Below are 16,984 nucleotides of genomic sequence, written 5' to 3'. Positions count from 1 at the left end.
TTTTCTTTTTCATGTAGTTGCAGTGAACAACAGGCTTTTTACTTTATCACTTCAGATTTCTATCTGAAGCAAGTTATTAGGAAATACCTCTCCCAGTACCAATAGGGCTGTACTACAAGTGAGCTAATAGAGATCTTTACTAAAAATAACTATCGTGGGAAATAGTTTACTTCTTCGGTAAGTATTTTAAATAGCACATTTAGTATGTAAAAACGTGGTTTCTCAGAAACATTTTATTTAAAGCAACAGAAGAAACATTTGACCCTCAATTCTTCTAGAAATCACAATATGGATTTTACAAGAATTAAAAAGATATTCAGTGCTAAATAAAATAATTTTAGTCTTTGTTATTTCCTGCTGGCACAGATTAATCCCAGGTGACACAAATAATTATTGACATTCATCATTCAACAAGTATTTATTGAATATCTACTATATGTCAGGCTTTGTTCTAGGCACTGGGGATAACGTTGTGGAAAAGATAAAGTCCTTGCTGTCAGAGAGCTCACATAAATACAGAAAATAAAAGGGAAATGGAATATAATAATTTCAAATACTGATGAATGTTATTAAGACAGTTAGGTAGGGCAATGGGATAATATGTGTGTGCATTACATGGTCAAAGGTAGTTATGCTTTAAACGGGAGAGTCAAGGAATTTCTCACTGGGGGGTAACAGTTGGCCTGAGACCTAAGGGATCAGTGGGAGCCCACCATGCAGTAATGGGATAAAGAGCATTCCAAGCAGAGGGAATACCAAATGGTAAGCCCCTGAAGCAGTAATGAGTGTGTCCTGTTGGAGGAAAGAAAGAGGTGAGTCTGACTGAAACGTAGTGAATGGTGCGGAAAGTAGGATGGAATGAGGATGAAGACGGAGACCGATTCCACGTTGTGTATCCTAAAGGTTACGAATGACTTTTAGAGAACACAGATCAAAACAGCTGAATGTCAATTCTTTATTTATTTTATTTTACCATGGACATTTCATTCCAGCTGAATACTCCACCAATATGTGACTGATTGGTTGATTTAGGATCCACGTGATGTTCTTTGCCAAGCATGTCTGTTTGTTGTGGTAATGTCCGATCTGTTCTATGCCAGCTAATACGGTGATTTATTAGAGGAAAGGTGAATGAGTGAAACGTATGCGCCAGGTGTTTGCTGTTTTAAAAAACACTTACTTTCTTTTTTTTTTTTTACTTTATTTAAAGATTATTCTAACATTCTAGGAGAGTTATGCATTCTTAATTCTATTTCTTTATAAGTGAAGTGATATAGATAAAAGAAAAAAGTTCCAAATTATCCTTTGTTTCATTAAATTTCACCAATTATGCATTTTGAACATAATTTTGATTTTCTTAGAGAATTGAGAATAAACAACTGCCATATTAGTAAAATACCTACACTGGGATTCTAGCCCTGTGGAGCACGTACCTCCAATTAACTGAGGCATTGTCAAAGAAAAATAAAGTTAAGGGAATGTCTTTTTTTTCTGTTAATGGCTGAGTGCCCAGAATGATTCATATTTTAGCCCATGATATCATCCGTATTTAAGTGCTTAGACAGACAAATACACACTTAGAGAAACAGCAGAATAAAAAGAAAACGGAGGTAGACATAATTCAAAAATGTTACAGTCTAATTGAAGCTTTAAAGTAAGAGCTGTATTACTCAGTTTCGATTCAGAAGTTCACTGTGATTTTAGTGACAAGTTGAATACCGTCTTGGATTTCATTTTGTCTGACAGTGACATTAATGCTGTGGGGAAAGCACCTGCTTCCATTTTCAAAACACTTTCGAGAGTTAATCCTGAGAAGGGATTCTGGGAGGTGGGAGGCTTGAATGCTTTCTGCCTTCTCTTCCTCCTGATTCCAATTTATCTGCCTCTCTTGAGCCAAGCAGCTGCTGGGGTCAGAAGCCATATGGGAAAGAGGGAGAATTTAGGTTCTCCAGGAGGCCTGGTACAGGACTGGATCTTCTTTGCACCGGTTGAGACCCTGGTGCAGGAGAAGTTTTCCATGAGGATGAGAACGTAGCAGATCTGGAAAGAGCTTAGCCTCCAAAAATCTACCTTCCTCTCAAGTTTATGTCGTAAAAATGTTAATTCTTAGACAACAATGCAATATTAATTAAAATCCCAAAAGGGTTTTTAAGGAGAATTATTTGAAATTATTTTAAAATTTAAGAAGTGATAAATTTCTTGAATAAGAAGAACAGATGTCTGAAAATAGTCAGGACAAATATGAAGGAAGAGATTGGGATAATGAGTGGGAGGTGGGGGATTTACCTTACTCAACTTCAGAATATACCATAAAGCCACTGTAATGGGGCCAATATGACACTAAGATGGGAACATATAATTAGATCTATAGAACAGAATAAAGTCTTTCTCAACTGGAGCCAGTTACCTGCATCACAGCACACAAAAAATGATTTAAGTGACCAATTTTCTTGATGTTTCCCAAGGATGATACAGAACTAGTGCCATTCTCTACACTAGAGATGCATTGAAAAGAAATCAGTTCATTGACACATGTACGCTTTAGGGTTAGGGTTTAATCCTCTCATAGAACCTGTGTTGAGAAAGACTAATGCAGAAAGATAAAGTTATATATGGCAGATGTGACATTTCATCCTTGTGACAGAAGGATACTTCAGGTTTTGTTTTGTTTTTTAAATAGTACAACCACAATTGGATATTCATAGGGAGGGGAATGAATTTGAGCTCTTACGTCACTCCGTGTATAAATAAATTGCAGACATAAATCAAGATTTGGATATAAAAAATGAAAACAAAAATCTTAGAAGAAACTCTGGAATTCTCTGTGTACATTCTTTGGATCAGGAAGAGTTAAACAAAACTTAGAGGAGTAGTCATATATATTCAAATTTTAGAAAGCATGTTTCAAGGTTATGTTTATGACATGGTTCTATTTTAGTAAATAAAAAACAATTTCCTATATATACGCTCTTGATAAATTGGAGTAAGAGCACCTTTCTTGTTTTCAGATTTCTTTCAGCTTCTGTGAGAAGCTTTCCAAGTATAACTCTTTTGACTCCCAGGCTCCAAAGGTGGATGTCTGTTAATTTTGGAGTGCTATTTTTTTTTTATGATCAATATAGAAAACTGGTGCTGTAGTACCCCCATTCCCTTCATCACCTAAAGATTGGATGCTTCCCAAGGGCAGATCCCATAGGCTGTGAGGTCTTCTTGATAAGTGGGGGAGAGAATGAGAATTGGATATTTCTGGCTCCTCGGGTTTGCTGAGTTAGTTTGATTTTTCACCAGAGGAGATACAAGAAAGCACACTGAAGTATCAATTAGTAGTGTTTTTCAGCCCCGTCCCCCTTTTTTTGACGTAACTCCAGATTTTATGCTTCACTGACTTTGGAGGGTAAGAGTGTAAACTAAATCTGAGATGGGGAAAGTGGTAGATCCACTGAGCTAGGAAGAGTCATGCATCTGTGGTTATCAAAGGGAAAAGTTATTTGTCATTGGCGTAGATTTCCTTCAAATGATGATGGGTACTTTTGGCAATGGGTGCGTTTTCTGCTTCACTCCTGCGTGTAACGTGAGCCCTATTTTTCACTCTCATGTGAGGAGGAAACAGGGCTTCCCAAATGATAAACAGCTTCTTTTAGTAAACTCTCCTGCCCCTCATCTTTGCAAAACCTTTGTTCTCATATTCCACTTTCATTTGCCTTTAGCAGTATAGACTCTAATCCAACACAAGACCCCTTAACTCCATTATAATTGATTAAAACAGAATATTTGGAATTTCATATATATAGATATGTGTTCATTTATATATAAACATATATATAGACTGATAGGACATCCTAGAGCACTAGAGCATAAGTATACAATAAAAGGTTAAAGTACACTTTAACCCTGCCACCTCGTACTTAAATATAAAGCATATTGTAAGACCAGTCTTGTAGGGTCAACAAGATACCCGTTTCAAAACCTCTATAAAGCATGCTGCACCCCAATGGTACAAACAATATGAAATATCTATATGGTGCGAGCTTTTGAAGATCATTGCATCCCATTAAACCCTCTTGATTCAAGATTCCTGAGAAGAGTAAAAAAAAAGTAAAAAAAAAAAAAGTTCAATTCTTGATTTTAAAAAACAAAACTAAAGACTCCTATCATAAGGGTGCTCTACCTGAGGGTAGTCAAGAGAACTCTTAAATTATCAGCTCAGCTTTCATACTTAGTTTTAAACACTTTTAAAAAGCATTTTTGGTGAATCATTTTTCCATTCTAGGTATTGCTCTTTTTGGATAGAAAACCATTAGTTAGCTATCAATACTTGAACATTGATCTTCACATTAAAAGAAAAACGATTAAGGAAATTAAAGCAGAAATTAAAAAAAAAAAAAAACTGATAAACCTACTGCCTTGGAGTCAGTTCCAACTCATAGCAACCCCGTACAGTTTCCAAGGCTGTAAATCTCTATGAAAGCATCTCCCCTATGCTATGAAAGCATTTTCCTCTATGAAAGCATCTTCAAACCACCACTGACCTTTTGGTAAGCAGTCGATTGTTTTAGCCACTGCGCCACCAGGGCTCTTTACATAGGCACATAATTACATATAATTTCCCTTTTTATATCAGTTTTCTAGAGCATTTATGAATCCTGGAAGATCACAGAGTAAGTAAAGATGATGAACTAACATTGGTAAATATTAATGGAAACTAAAAGCAAGAGAGAGTTAATGCGATCCCTGTTGGTACAAACTGGTAATGTGCTCAGCTGCTAACCAAAAGGTTGAAAGTTTGTGTTCACTTAGAGGCACCTCGGAAGAAAGGCTTGATGACCTACTTCTGAAAAATCAACCATTGAAAACCATGTGGAGCACAGGCCTACTCTGAACCATGGGGTCTCCATGACCCAGAACGCACTCTACAGCAACAAGCTTTTTTTTTTTTTTTAATGCAAATTTTTTTCACTCATAAAACTTGGAAGGAATTAAAATTCTTCATTAAAAACATTAATCTCAGAAATTAAAGCATACATTTTTAGCATCATAACCTTTTTCATTTTGTTTTCTTTTTTTTTTTAAACAGGCCATATACGCCTATGAGCGGAGGACTCTCCAATGTGTGGTTTGACAGGTTTAAAATATCTATTGACTGCCCAGAACACCTGGAATCAATTGATGTAATGTGTCAGGTGCTTGCAGATTTGATTGATGGTGAAGTAAAAAGTGGCATCAAGAATAACAGGATATTAATAGGTAAGAGACTTAAACGTCGGTAGTTTATTTCACTTCTGTCTCGTTCTACGCATTGAATTTTACCTGGGACATTATTTCAAAGTACTCCTATATCATTTCTGCCATTCATAGTTTCAGATAAATGTTACATATTGAGCATTTCAGAACTATTGCAATTACAGACAGTTCAAGAAACCTTAATTGACTTTCTTTTTGAATCATAACACATTTGGAGAATTCCATGATAGTTTAAATTTTCTTTCTTGTTTATTTTCTTTGAAGAGATTATACATTTAAATTTTTAAACGTTTTATTTTAATTAGCTTAAGTTTTACGAATATATGTTTAAATAACCATTGCCATGATTAAAATAAATTAGAGTACGTAGTCAAAATATGCCATCAAATTTCTGAAATTAAAACTCTTCAGAGTTAGTATCACAGGAATAAGATATTTATAAAACTTTGAATAAACATGCCTTTGGCAATCCGCGTTCCCAAGGGGAACATAACATGACTTTATGTAAACTCTTTGTTCTACTTAATACCCTTTTCTCTTTCTGTAATTATCAAATACATAAACTATTAAAATCTTTACATTTCAAATACAAAGGGAGAGATCAGGTCTGTAGAGTGTGGAAGTATAGAACATATTTGACTATCAAGTTCTAAAAAAAAAAAAGTTAAAATCCCGTACGGACAGGATTGGGATGAATTAGTAAGCTTCCTCTGTCTACTGAAGCATTGACCTTCCTTCCACTGAGTTATGTCGGCAGCTTGGTGTAATGAGTAGAATCCATTCTATCCTGTCTTCCTCCAACTTGCACTTTTGTTAGTTAAAAGCAGTATGACCTCACAGCCTCGTAACATCACCTTTTCTGGGCTTCGGTTTCCTTATCTATAATTAACTCTATATTTTCCTTTTCTGTGTATCTGTGTTTAACTCGTCTATGTTTGGCATCAATGTTTAACTTTAATAAAGATAAGACATAGGGCATTATGGGTATCGTCGGAAGAGTACAGGAACATGGCACCTAACTTACTCCAGGGGGTAAGTTGTTGCAAGGGTGACTGAGCTGTCTTCTAGAAGCCTGTTGGTTATAGAATTCAAAATGTATGCCTGTGTCATAGATTCCATCCTTCACTCATTAAGCAATATTTTTTTAAGTTCCCACCGTGTGTTAGGCAGAGCCCTGATGGCATAGTGGTTAAGAGCTCGGCTGCTGACCAAAAGGTTGGCAGTTTGAATCCATAAGCCTCTCCTTGGAAACCCAATAGGGCAGCTCTTCTCTGTCCTGTAGGGTCACTATGAGTTGGAATCGACTCAACGGCAACGGGTTTGTTTTTTGTGTTTGTGTATGTTAGGCAGTATGTTAGATGCTCAAAGACACTCACAGGTAAGGAAAACAGGATCTGTCTCACAAATTGCAACCTGGAAGGGCCCATGAGGTACTTAACAATGGTAATTGGAATGTCATCCAACCTGCAATGAGTGCCCTAAGGTGGTATAATCATGTACATTTCTTTTTTCTTTTTTAATAGACTTTATTTTTTAGAGCAGTTCTAGGCTTACATAAAAATTGCACAGAAAATACAGAGTTCCCATATACCCCCTACCTGCCACACACACACAGACACACACACACACGCACAGTTTCCCTTATTACTAACATCTTGCATTAGTGTGGTATGTGTATTACAACCGATGAATGAATATTGATACATTATTATTAACTTTACATTAAGGTCCGTTCTTTGTGTTGTACAGTTCTATGAGTTTTGACACATCCTTAATGTCATGTGTCCACCATTACATTTTCATGCAGAATAGTTTCACTGCCCTAAAAAGGTCCTGTGCCTCACCTATTCGTCTCTCTCCCTTTTTTCCCATCCCCTTTCCAACCACTGACCTTTTCACTGTCTCTAAGTTTTCCCTGTTCCAGAATGTCAGATTGTTGGAATCATACACTGTGTAGCCTTTTCAGTCTGGCTTCTTTCACTTAGCAGTGCACATTTAAGATTCTTTTGTGTCTTTTCCTGGCTTCATAGCTCATTACTTTTTAATCACTGAAAAATATTCCATCGTATAGATATACCACAGTTTGTTTACCCATTCACCTATCGAAAAATAGCTTGGTTGCTTCAAATTTTTGACAGTAAAGGATAAAGTTGCTATAAACATTTGTGTGCAGATTTTTGTGTGGACATGTTTTCAACTCCTTCAGGTAGACAGTTACGAGTGTAATTGCTGGATTGTATGGTAAGCTTATGTTTAGCTTTGAAAGAAACCATGAGACTGTCTTCCAAAGTGGCTGCACCCTTTTGCATTCTCACCAGCAGTGAATGAGAGTTTCTGTTGCTCTATTTATTTTTATTTTCCAGGAAACATCACAATCCATGGTACCGGAAATGTATAATGAATTTCATGACCTGATCAGTGAGTGGGTGAATTAAGTAATTAGGTACTGTAAGAATTCAGAGGAAGAAGAGGCCATATGGATTGGGGGTTATTAGAGAAGGGTGCCTAGGAAAATGGCAGTGGCATTTGAGATGCACAAATTATTAAAATTGTAACTATTGTAATGTAGGGGTCTAGGCATAGGGAATGATAGAAAAAGTAATTTAGAAGTAGAAAAAGTAGTGCTGGTTGTTTTTGTCTGGACATCAAACATGGCTTTGGTAAAAAGCTGCTTGTCTGATTGGGAAGTGCCTTGTTTCATAGCCACGGTAAGAGACTGAAGAGCCTGGTGATACAGTGACCATAACGGGGTCAAATCTAAGCCTATCACTTGCTAGTTGGCCCGCTCCGTAACGACCTGCACTGAGTATTTGCTGTCTCATCTCTGAGGTGAGAGGAATAATACAATACCTAAATAACTGGGAGATAGTGCTTGTAAAATACGTGGCCCATTCTAGGCTCTCAATGAATATTCTTTCTAGTCCCCCTTTTATCCTTTATCCTGTAGGTAACTGGGGAGAGATCTTTAACGGATGTCTTTGAGTCATATAGTTAATTAGAACTGTGCTTCAGGAAAATGTATCTGGCAAAGGTCAAGTGAAGGGAGGAGAAGTTAGGCATGGAGAACCCAGTTACTGAATTTATTAATAGAAGGTAATGACATGTGAAGTAATGTCATGGCAGTAGAAAGAGAGAACAAGATTAGGATAAATAACTTTAAAATAAAATTACAAAATCTTCATAAGTAAAAAAGAGTAGAAGATACTCTAATTAGTACCCTTAATGTGCATATATTCAAGAAGTTATCGCATTGACTTGTAACTACTTTCCGCTTGCCTCTTGCCCCATCCCCACCTGTTTCCCTTCCCCAGATCCATCAGTTACTTCATCCTATTTATCTTTGAGTACCAGAGAGGCTACTAATTTTCTTAAGATTAGAAAGCTAATAAGAATTTTGAATCCAAATTTATTCCAAAATATGATTCTTCCATTTAACTGAACATTCTTAAGGCTCTTGATACATGTGGTCAAATTCCTGCCACAAAAAATATCGTGCCAATTGATACTTCCACCAGCTACATTAGCATGCCAGTTTTGCCGCACACTCCTTAGAGTCTTAAAAATTTTGATAGAAATCAGTAAGCAAAGGCTACGCTGGACCAGCGCCACCACTTGGAGACTCATAGGTAGCTCTTTGTTTCTTCCCCACCAGCCACTTTTTTTATTTCTTCTCAGTGGTGTACGTGGTGTGCTTCCCCCTTTCTTCTCCACTGCTCGTAAGTTTTTAACAAAAGTTACTACTTAATATTTTTCTGCTGGTTTTTATGCTTTTGTACAGCATCCATTACAATGCAAGTTAACTTGTTAAAAAAGATTTAAGTGTTATTCGTAACATTTTAATGAAGATGTGCAAGGGGAAATCAAAGGAAAAATGCATTGAGATTCCAGACAGTTTCATTAAACACACACACACACACCCCATGGTAAGGTTGATTAACCCGTTGCCATTGGTCTAGTCTAACTCATAGCGACCTTATAGGACAGGGTAGAACTGCCCCGTAGGGTTTCCAAGGCTGTAAATCTCTAGGGAAACAGACTGCCACATCTTTCTCCCATGGAGCAAGTGGCTGGTGGATTCAAACCACCAACATTTCAATTAGCAGCCAAGCACTTAACCACTGCACCACCTGAGCTCTTGGAGTTTGATTGGGGTATTAAAAAAATAACAGTTATAGGAGAAAAAGTATAAAAATTGTAAGATTAAAAAGGAAAAGTAGTGATAATGGGTATAAGATTGTTATCTTTATTCATTTTGTTTAATATATAATGAAATTTCTGTTATCAGGCAATTGGAAGTAATGAGACTGTTGTCTCTGAGATATTTTCAGCCTATGTAGCTTTGTTAAAAAAAAAAAAAAAAACTACCCTATATTTGTTGTAGATGGGAGCCATTCTTTCATTCTTTTTCTGTGGTTTTATTTTCGTTTTAAAAAAACCAAACCTATTGCTGTTGAGACAATTCTGACTCCTAGTGACCCTATAGGACAGAGTAGAACTGTCCCATAAGGTTTCCAAGGAGCACCTGGTGGATTTGAACTCTCAACCTTTTGGTTAGCAGCCATAGCACTTAACCACTATGCTACCAGGGTTTCCTTATTTTGATTAGTTGTGTTTTATTACATTAAATTCAGTTTTAGAAACAATTCTGTGATCTCTGTAGCCTACCCAGCTTGGTCAGATCAAAAATGATACTTCTGGTGCTAAGTTCGATCTCCAAATGTTTGTGAAAAGTTTAAGTGCAATGTGAACAGTGAGGAGAGAAAAATCTTTCTGGAACTGCCTCTTAAAAGAGGTGACCTTCAAAGTGAGTCTTAAAGAGTGAGTAAGAATTTAATTGGTAAACAAGAAGGGAAACATATTCATGAAAGGAAGCAGGGGCACATTAGAATATCCCAGAAAATATTAATTTGCTATGCACTTCAGCCTCTAGGGTCATTGAATTACACACAGAGAATGAAATGATTGAGGTACATTTTACAAGGATGATATTGCAACATTGTGGAGGGTTGACTACCCTGAAGTCCAGGAGACTGCCACGAAGGCAAATACAATAGATAGGGAAAATGATGGAAGACTAAAACTGCTAAATATAACATATATAGGATTTTGGGAATATAGGGACGAGTAAGATTATATTTAAGGATATTAGAGTCAACTGGAGGTTTAGCTATGAAGACAGATTCTATGCTTTCTAAGTTTTCTGCAATGGGCATGTATTGCTTTCTTAATGGAAAAAAATAACAAACTTTCGCTAAGGTAGGAAGAACTGGAAAAAGGTTCACTCCTTCTCCCAGTATCTGGTAGGAGATATTCAGTGAAAGTGTGTTCCTTGGAAACACTCGTGAATCCTCATTCTTCAAGAATATCAGAGAAATAACATTAAGAAATCAACATAAGAAGTTTATTTATTTTTATATATTACATATGATTCTAAAGAAAGTAGGAAAAAAACTTAGGGGAAATACAGTCTATCAAATAGTGACTTTTAAATTACTTTCTTAAAGTTGGCAATATAGCCATTGGCAGAACCAGGATTCAAATCCTGTGTTCTGAGAAAAATACTAACATTAGTTATCCTGTCTTCTTCCGGTTTTATTAAAAGTTACCAGTGAGTGTCCAGTGTGCATATTACAGGTTGTCCCCAAGTTAAGAAAGTCCTACTTGCCTTTTAATGTTATGTAAGTTCACCCTCAGTTTGACATGATTGCACCAACCCCCACTGCTCGCGACAAGCTCTCTATCCCAGCCACCTTCACCTGCTGCACGTACAGCTTTTAAATCACTGAAAAGGCTTCGAGCCTCTTTCTGCGCTAAAGTACGGCTGAAAGGCTGAATAAGAACCGTATCCACCTGTTCCGACTTGTCTACAAATTCAACTTAAAGACACACTTAGGGACGGATCTCATTCGTAACCCGGGGACTGCCTGTGTAAACACATTTCCTCGTCAGCACATTGACCCTCTGTTAATATCTGTTTTTAAGAAAGGAATCCAGTCAAGCAAACTCTTCGTTTTCTTCTAGTAGGCTGTATAACAGGAGAAATCGAAGTGGAAAAAAGTATATCATTTTTTACTTGTGTACTGTTGTGCTTAGTGGTAGTAATACTCCTAAAATTAACAGACATATTACACTTGGCAGTTTTTAAATTGTTTTTAGTGTTTTACATTTATAGTGTTTATACAAGTTGCTTTCGTATACCATATCTCACAAGCCTTGTACTAGAAAAACAGAATTATTATTCTCATTTCAAAGATGAAGAAACTAAATTCAGAAATTATTGGCAAATATAAAATAGAGTTGGGACTAGAATCCAGGACCTTTGACCTAGTCAAGAACTTTTTACAGTGATGGGATCCCCTTTTTTTTTCCTCTGGCCACTCCAAACCCAATGCGGTGGTAATAATTTGTTGTTAAGAGAAAATATTGATATAATCTATATGCTTAACTTTGATCTAGGATGTATAGAACCCAACAAAGTATATGAACAGGTTTTCAGAATTTTGATAAAATGAGCAGGATCTCAGAATTTTGAAGCAGGGAGAAGCACGTGCTTCTGAAACTGCACTTGGGTCATTCACAGGAATGACCTACATGTCCGTCTTGAATGTGATGGTTAAGGGAATTATGGCCTGTTAATAGAATTGGTGGAACTCTGGTGGCGCAGTGGTTGAGAGGTTGACTTCTAAGCTGGATAGATCAGCAGTTCAAATCCACTAGCCGCTCCTTGGAAACCCGGTGGGGCAGTTCTACTCTTTCTTATAGGGTCGCTAGGAGTCAGAATTGACTCAACGGCAATGGCTTTGGTTTGGGTTTTTTTGTTTTGTTTTGGTTAATAAAACTGAATATTATACAGCCATTAAATATTATATATACATAGAAAAAAATTTTTTTATACATAGAAGGCACTCAATAAATATGAGTTCAGTGAATTAAAAATAATTATGATTTTTTTTTGTAATATTGTGGAAAGACTTTCAAGTATTACATGAAAGAAAAAACAACATATAAAATTGTACATGTGCAGTGAGTTTAACTGTTAAATGCATTTTAAAAGCGTTTAGATGACTCTTCCTACTTTGCCTGTGTCTGTTTTCTACACTTGACATAGTAGGTACATATTAATATATTAACTTTATAATAAAATTTAAAATAAAAGTAAGATGATTAGTTAGAATTCCCAAGATGAAGCCTACCACCAGAATTACTTGGCTGCCTCTTCCTGACCCTATACAAGCAAGACTCCTCTGAAGCCTTCGGGGGGCTAAACCTTGGAAACGATACTTTACTTTCTTTGAGCATATATATATTTTAAACAACTTATATTTCTTCAACAACAATTACCAGAACTTTCAAGACTTGGGACTGCTGTTGGAACAGCCTTTCATCGAAGAAAATCAATATTTTGTTTGTTCCATACATTTTGTATTAGAGAAAATATACAAACAAGTATGTTAGGCATGATTTCTCTCTGCTCAAATCTTTTGAACGTTTATCACCAGTTCACCAGTTTGAACCAGGTCTGAGGAATAATTATAATAGTGTATAAATTAAATGGAATAATTGTTGAAATATGGGGGAAATGACTTTTATTACTACAGTGGGTTTAATAGTGTCTCTCCAAAAGTCATGTCCACCCAGAACCTCAGAACGTGACGTTATTTGCAAATACGATCTTTGCAGATCTAATGAAGGGAAGAATCAAGAAGAGATCATAAATTATGAGCCCAAGAGACAGAAGGGGCCACATGAACTAGAGACTTACATCATCCTGAGACCAGAAGAACTAGTTGGTGCCCGGCCACAACCGATGACTGCCCTGACAGGGAGCACAACAGAGAACCCCTGAGGGAGCAGGAGAACAGTGGGATGCAGACCCCAAATTCTCATAAAAAGACCAGACTTAATGGTCTGACTGAGACTAGAAGAATCCCGGCGGTCATGGTCCCCAAACCTTCTGTTGGCCCAGGACTGGAACCATTCCCGAAGACAACTCATCAGACATGGAAGGGACTGGACAATGGGTTGGAGAGAGATGCTGATGAAGAGTGAGCTACTTGTATCAGGTGGACACTTGAGAGTGTGTTGGCATCTCCTGCCTGGAGGGGAGATGGGAGGGTAGAGAGGGTTAGAAACTGGCAAAATGGTCACGAAAGGAGAGACTGGAAGGAGGGAGCAAGCTGACTCATTAGGGGGAGAGTAAATGGGAGTATATAGTAAGGTGTATGTAAGTTTATGTGTGAGAGACTGACTTGATTTGTAAACTTTCACTTAAAGCCAATGAAAATTATTAAAAAAAAAAAAAAGAAGAAGAAGAGATCATACTGGATTAAGGGTGGCCCTAAATTCAATGAGAATGCCCTTATAAGAGGCAGATGAGGATGCAGAGACGTGGAGAAGGATGCCTTGTGAAGACAGAGGCAGAAATTAGAATGGTGCTTCCACAAGCTCAGGAACCCCAAGAATGGCTGGGAGCCACCAGAAGCTAGGGAGACGCAGGGGAGGGCTCTTCCCTGGAGCCTTCAAAGGGAGCATGGCCCTGCCAATATCTTGATTCTGTACTTCCTGCCTCCAGAACTCTGAGAGAATAAATTTCTATTATTTTAAGCTACCAAGTTTGTGATAAGATAGAGGAAACCAGTACATCTTAAAATAGGATTTTAAAAACCAAAACCAAACCCAACCCAGTACTGTCGAGTCAACTCTGACTCATAGCGACCCTGCAGGACAAACTGGAACTGCCCCATAGAGTTCCCAAGGAGCACCTGGCGGATTTGAACTGCTGGCCCTTTGGTTAGCAGCCGTAGCACTTAACCACTATGCCACCAGGGTTTCCAGGATTTTAAAAGTCCTGTTGAATTGAATTGTGCTTTTTTCTTAGGATTTTACTTTCAGGTACATTTTCTTAGTTTTCTTAGTATAGCTTTATATATATATATATATATATATATATATATATATATATATATATATATATATATATAGTTTCTGTTTTATTTAAAGAGTTCACAAAGCCAGATTCATTATTTTTTAACAATTTATTTAGCTTGTTAATCTTAAATGTATGTTGAAATGTTAACTCTTGACATTTTTAATATTTCTTTACCAACTATAAATTACATTATAATCATTACCTACAATGAAATTACTATTTGGTAATTTACTTATTGAACAGTGTATTTCTTATTACATTTTAGGTGCTGTTTTAGTTATCTAGTGCTACTATAACAGAAATACCACAAGTAGATGGCTGTAACAAAGAGAAATTTATTCTCTCGCAGTTTAGGAAGCCAGAAGTCTGAATTCAGGGTGTCAGCTCCAGGGAAAGGCTCCTACTGTGTCGGCTTTGAAGGAGGGTCTTTGTCATCAATCTTCTCCTGGTCTGGGAGCTTCTCAGTGCAGGGACCTTGGGTCCAAATAATGCACTCTGCTTCTGGTGCTTCTTTCTTGGTGGTATGAGGCCCTTCTGTCTCTCTGCTCACTTCTCTCTTTTCTCTCTCAAAAGAGATTCACTCAAGATACAGCCTAATCTTGTCTAAACCCACCTCATTAACATCACACAGGAAAACCACATCGGATGACACAGTACTGGGAATCATGGCCTAGCAAAGTTGACAGATATTTTGGGGGGACACAATGCAATCCATAACAGATGCTTAGACAGGAGACTGAATTAAATAACTAGTTCCTTGTGTTAAAGTTTTTTCTTTTAGAAAAGAAAAAAATACACCAAGTCCCTTTTCACAGTAGTGTCTTATGGTAAAGGTGATTGTCAAAGACAGCAGGTGATGCATTGTAGAGTACCTCGCCAGATTATAAATGGGTAAGGGACTTAGATTAAATCTTAAAATAAGATTTCAATGAGCACATTTTACTGTGAATTATAGAAATTGAACTTGAGGTTCAGTGTCTGCAGGATGCTTTTATGTGTGTTCATAATGGCATTTCAAACGTGGGAAAATCTTTCCATTTTTCTGAGTTAGGCTGGCACCATCAGGGACCCTGAAACCACATAGGTGATTAGGTGATCCTGATCTATAAAAAATGAGTGACAGGGGACTTAATGTATAAAATTTTCTTGATAGGGTTGCTTTTAAAATAATTTTTAATGTAAATTTTTGCTTATTAATCATTTCTGTTATTCACATTTTATCTTTTGATCTTTGTTTTATTTTCAGCATTATCATTTTATGAAAGATAAATTTTCTTTTTGCTCAGTTTACAAATCTGAAGCTTTTTTAAATCATTGGAGCATCTTAAAGTGTAGACCTTTGTCTAATATGGTAGCCAGTAGCCACTTGTGGCTGCTTCAATTTAAACTAATTAAAATTAAGTAAACTTAAAAATCCATTTTGTCAGTCACACTGGTCACGGCTCAGATGTCACACTGTGCACCTGTCTCCTTATTCTGTTTTCCTACAAAACTCCCCCTTAACAGGAGGGCCCACGTGTTCATCTGCATACCTTCAGTGACTAGCATGGTGCTTGGCACAGAAAAGGCGATAAAAGTTTGTCAAATGAATAAACAATCTTTTTTTCCAAACTCTATTTTTAAAAAGGACATAGAGATATATATTTTTGAGTTTTATTACTCCATGGTAAATCAGTTTGCAAAATAATACTGTGTTCCAGAAATACTTTAAATAGCCGACCAAATTTTCGATGATCCTTCCTAATTCAAACATCACTAAGCACTTATTATGTGGCAGACAGTAGAGATATAATAAATTTTTTAAAAACTCAAGGAGCTCACAGCTTGGCAAGTAAGACAAAAAGCTCATGTTATTAATTGTGGTTTCAGTGTGAGAACTGTAAGTATAAACAAAACATAAGTAGACATTAGAAGTTTAAATAAATAACACTTGTACTAGGGCTCACATTTTGAATTATGATAAGCATTTTTTATTTGACAAACATTTCTTTGTTCAGTTCTAGCTCTTTTTAACACAAATCTCTTTACCAGTGGTAAGAAGGGTAGAACGGTCATTTACTTACAGCAAGTCATTTTCTCTGAGACCCAGAATGGACCGAAGTTGTTTTTAGCACCATATCTCTTTAAAGGTCTCCAAACATTTAAAAAATATGTATGGAAGACAGACATAGATTGCAGTATCGGTTGCCGTTGAGTTGATTCTGACTCATGACAATGTCATGTGTGTCCGAGTAAAACTGTTCCATAGGGTTTTCGAGGCTGTGACCTTTTGGAAGTGGATTGCCAGGCTTTCTTCTGAGGTGCCTCTGGGTGGGTTCGAACCTCCAACCTTTCAGTTGATAGTCAAGTGCTTAACCATTTGTGCCAGTGTTCTAAATTATCATTGCATTATCACTGCTTTTTCTGGTAAGTTAAAACTTTTGTTTCCTTTAGGAGGATTTTCTATGGGAGGATGCATGGCAATGCATTTAGCATATAGAAATCATCAAGACGTGGCAGGAGTATTTGCTCTGTCCAGTTTTCTGAATAAAACATCTGCTGTTTACCAGGTAAATACCAAATTTACAAAACAAAACAAGAAACTGTGAGACATACACACATTGAAACTAAAAACGAAATCCATAATTAAGCAATAACAATTGAGGCACAGAGCGTTCCTGGGAATTCGTGGCCAGATGAGTCATATTGATTAATTCCAGCTGGCCATTAGTGTTGAGGAAATGCTCTGAATAAGAGTATCGTCAAGCGAAGTGTCAAAATGAAAAGGATAAAGGACAAATATTACATATTAAAAAACCTACGTGATTACAGCCC

The 16,984-nt window shown here is 36.8% G+C and overlaps 1 protein-coding gene across 1 annotated transcript in view; it reads left to right on the top strand.

Annotated features, from left to right (window-relative positions):
* The window catches only part of LYPLAL1 (lysophospholipase like 1), a 39,848-nt gene that overhangs the window by 21,645 nt on the left and 1,219 nt on the right, over positions 1-16,984 (top strand). The window contains exons 3-4 of the mRNA XM_010599416.2: positions 5,075-5,244; positions 16,604-16,719. Of these exons, the coding sequence (XP_010597718.1) occupies positions 5,075-5,244; positions 16,604-16,719 (286 nt within the window). The remainder of the gene's footprint in view (positions 1-5,074; positions 5,245-16,603; positions 16,720-16,984) is intronic.

Source organism: Loxodonta africana, chromosome 25 (genome assembly GCF_030014295.1).
Source record: "Loxodonta africana isolate mLoxAfr1 chromosome 25, mLoxAfr1.hap2, whole genome shotgun sequence".
Lineage (NCBI taxonomy): Eukaryota > Metazoa > Chordata > Mammalia > Proboscidea > Elephantidae > Loxodonta > Loxodonta africana.
This window is presented reverse-complemented; position numbering and strand designations above follow the sequence as displayed.